The 2994-nt window shown below is 34.9% G+C and overlaps 1 protein-coding gene across 1 annotated transcript; it reads right to left on the reverse strand.

Annotated features, from left to right (window-relative positions):
* Positions 1 to 973: 973 nt before the first annotated feature.
* Positions 974 to 2165, reverse strand: LOC107135326 (olfactory receptor 10AG1-like). Its single transcript, XM_015477211.2, has one exon. It carries the CDS (start codon positions 1928 to 1930, stop codon positions 974 to 976), a length of 957 nt encoding a protein of 318 aa, XP_015332697.1. The 5' UTR covers positions 1931 to 2165.
* Between the last annotated feature and the right edge of the window lie 829 nt (positions 2166 to 2994).

Below are 2994 nucleotides of genomic sequence, written 5' to 3' on the forward strand. Positions count from 1 at the left end.
CCCTTCCTTCTCATTAGGACCACCTGTAAAGTTGTTTTTATTTAGCTTGTGTCTTCTATGTGTTTAAGAAGCCTGCTTCTGTGAGGAAAGTTCATAGTTATCCAGAAACCAACACTAGCTGATGGGTAAGTGTTTCTCCTCAGGAGTGAAACACATTAAACCCACCTAGCTACATATTAAACAACATCTTTCCCTATTTTGGCAAATATTCTTCATAAATCACTAAGAAAAGCAGGTCAAATATCAATTTTCTTTAAAATTGAATTGGGTCATTGAAATTCTAGTACACATGGGGTTCATCTACTTGATCTTCTCTTTGCTTTTCTGTGGCCCTAACTAGTTGAATTGCTTTTTCTGTGACATACCTCCAGTGCTTACAATGGCCTGTGGGGACACTTTTATGACTGAGATTTTTATTTTTCTTTACCAATTTTCTTTTACAGACATACTCCCATTGGATCCTGATGGTTCTTTCTTTATATAAACCTCCTTCACTAATTATAAAGCAATATATTGACCATGAGTATATAAAGCATTAATAGTTAAAAACTTTGTTATCATATTAGTAACCTTTCAATCTAACAATTTAATTAAATAATATTATATTCCAGACAATACACTGGACTCTAGATATAAAAGATGAATAATCTTTTTTGTGAAAAATAAAATGGAGATATTATTCTGGACTCTTACAAATAACAATAGCAGTAATAGGAATAATCTTTGATGAATCCAATATGTTATTACAGATACTTCATTATATTGGATCAAGTTTTGTAGGTGGCTGCTTGTTACTCATAAGAAAATATTAGTTTGGGGATTAATTTACTATTTGAAAACAGAAGCAGAGTTGAGTTCACATAGGATAAAAGTACAATAATACTAATTCAAAATAAATCAAAGTTCTAAGCCAAATTAACTTATAGAGACTGTGATGAATAAGAACACATTTTATGGATTTATGTTTTATGAGTCATAACACAATCCATTTAAGATGCAATTTTTTCAGTGCCGCCATAAAATCTTTGTTTCTCAAACAATATATCATTGGATTAAACATGGGTGTCACAATAGTATAGAAAAGAGAAAGGAATTTGTCCATTCCTGCTGAATGACTAGACTTTGGTCTCAAATACGTAATGATGCCTGATCCGAAGAATAAAGCCACAACCATGAGGTGGGAGGAACAGGTGGAGAAGGCCGTTCGTCGTCCAGTTGCTGATGGTAGCTTCAGAATGGTGGAGATTATTCTTACATAAGATCCAAGTATCAATATAAAAGGAATAGTGACAACTAGAAGAGCAATCACATAAATCAACATCTCAATCACAAGAGTGTCCCCACAGGCCAGTGTAAGCACAGGAGGTATGTCACAGAAAAAGTGATTCAGCTGGTTAGGGCCACAGAAAGGTAGGGAGAAGATCAAGTAGGTGAACCCCATGTGTACTGGGATCCCACTGACCCAACATCCTGTGGCCAGTTGGATACACAGCCTATGGTTCATGATGATGGAATAGAGCAGGGGGCTACAAATGGCTACATACCTGTCATAAGCCATTGCAGTCAGGATAAAGCACTCAGTAGCTCCAAAGACCAGAAAGAAGTACATTTGAGTAGCACAGGCTACAAAGGAAATATTTCTGGTTTGTCTACAGAGGTCTGTTAATAATCTTGGGACAGTGACTGACACATAACATATTTCCAAAAAGGAAAAATTCCCAAGAAAAAAATACATGGGGTTCTGGAGAGAAGGCTCAACATGGGTTATTATGATAATGAGGCTATTTCCCATCAGAATAATTATATAGATTATCAGAAACAACCAAAAAAGAAACTCTTGTATATTAGGAATATCAGAAAAACCAAGGAAGAGAAATTCCACCAGTGTAGTGTGATTCCTTTGTGGAGGATTTTGTCCTGTAGACTCCATTTATGAACACAATGATTTCAAGATGTAGAAGTCACTTCAATCCACCAGGCTCGGTGGCCATAGTAATAATGGCCAGTCTACTGACATGGAAGAGACATCCAATTGTGTTTAAGTGCCTTGTATATTCAGAGATATATTTCAAACTCAATATCCTAAATTTCCACAAGGTAAAAAGAATAATTTTAAATTCTGTTTCTGCCTGTAATAAAGGTTATGATCATGTGACTAACAAAGACAAGAGAACAATAAAATAAGAGAAAAAGATATCAGTAGTTTATGTTAGGATCTGAGCTGTTCCCATCAGTATTTAACATTATCTAATGAGAAAAGTTTTTCCTTCCCAATCAATGTAGTCTCTATTTGCCTTTCTTTTGTATTTTTTTCTTCCCAACAACTTCTAATTTGCATTTTATTTATATGCTTCTTTCACATTTGATTTGATGGTTTTCTCTGTGAGCTGAATCCCAGATTGTCAAATGGCAAGGCAGTCAGCCCCTAAGATTCCACTGCCCTGCTCAGTTCAATCAGTCCTGAATCTGAATGTCCAGACCACTGACTAGCTTGGAAAATGACTTAGACATTGATCTGAAAAAAATTAGAAATGTCACTTTGTCTCTATCACACACCAAAAAATTCTATTTAATTAATCATGCAAATATATATTAGAAATAATGCACTGTAGTAAATCATATGTGCACTGGAAGTTCAAAATGTGAAATGAACTAAATAAACTTTTGGTGTCATATGCTTTAAACCCCTGATAATCTTAATAATTTCATTTATATTGTAAATTATAGGCCACAAAGAGGCATCATTGGGGAAGTTTAGGACTTTAAACAGCTAATTATATGCACAAAGGGAATATTAAATGTGCAAAAGAATTTGAAGTATGGATCGCATCTTTCACCAGTCAATACGTAACACCTTCTACTTCATACTTCTAACATTAAATATGAGTTTCTGATTTGTGATGTACATGGCACAGTGCTAAATGCAGTGCAGACTGAGCCTCATCATCTCCTTCAAGAATTAAGCATTTTTGGGCTGGGGATGTGGCTCAAGAG

Source organism: Marmota marmota, unplaced genomic scaffold, assembly GCF_001458135.2.
Source record: "Marmota marmota marmota unplaced genomic scaffold, marMar, whole genome shotgun sequence".
Taxonomy (NCBI): domain Eukaryota; kingdom Metazoa; phylum Chordata; class Mammalia; order Rodentia; family Sciuridae; genus Marmota; species Marmota marmota.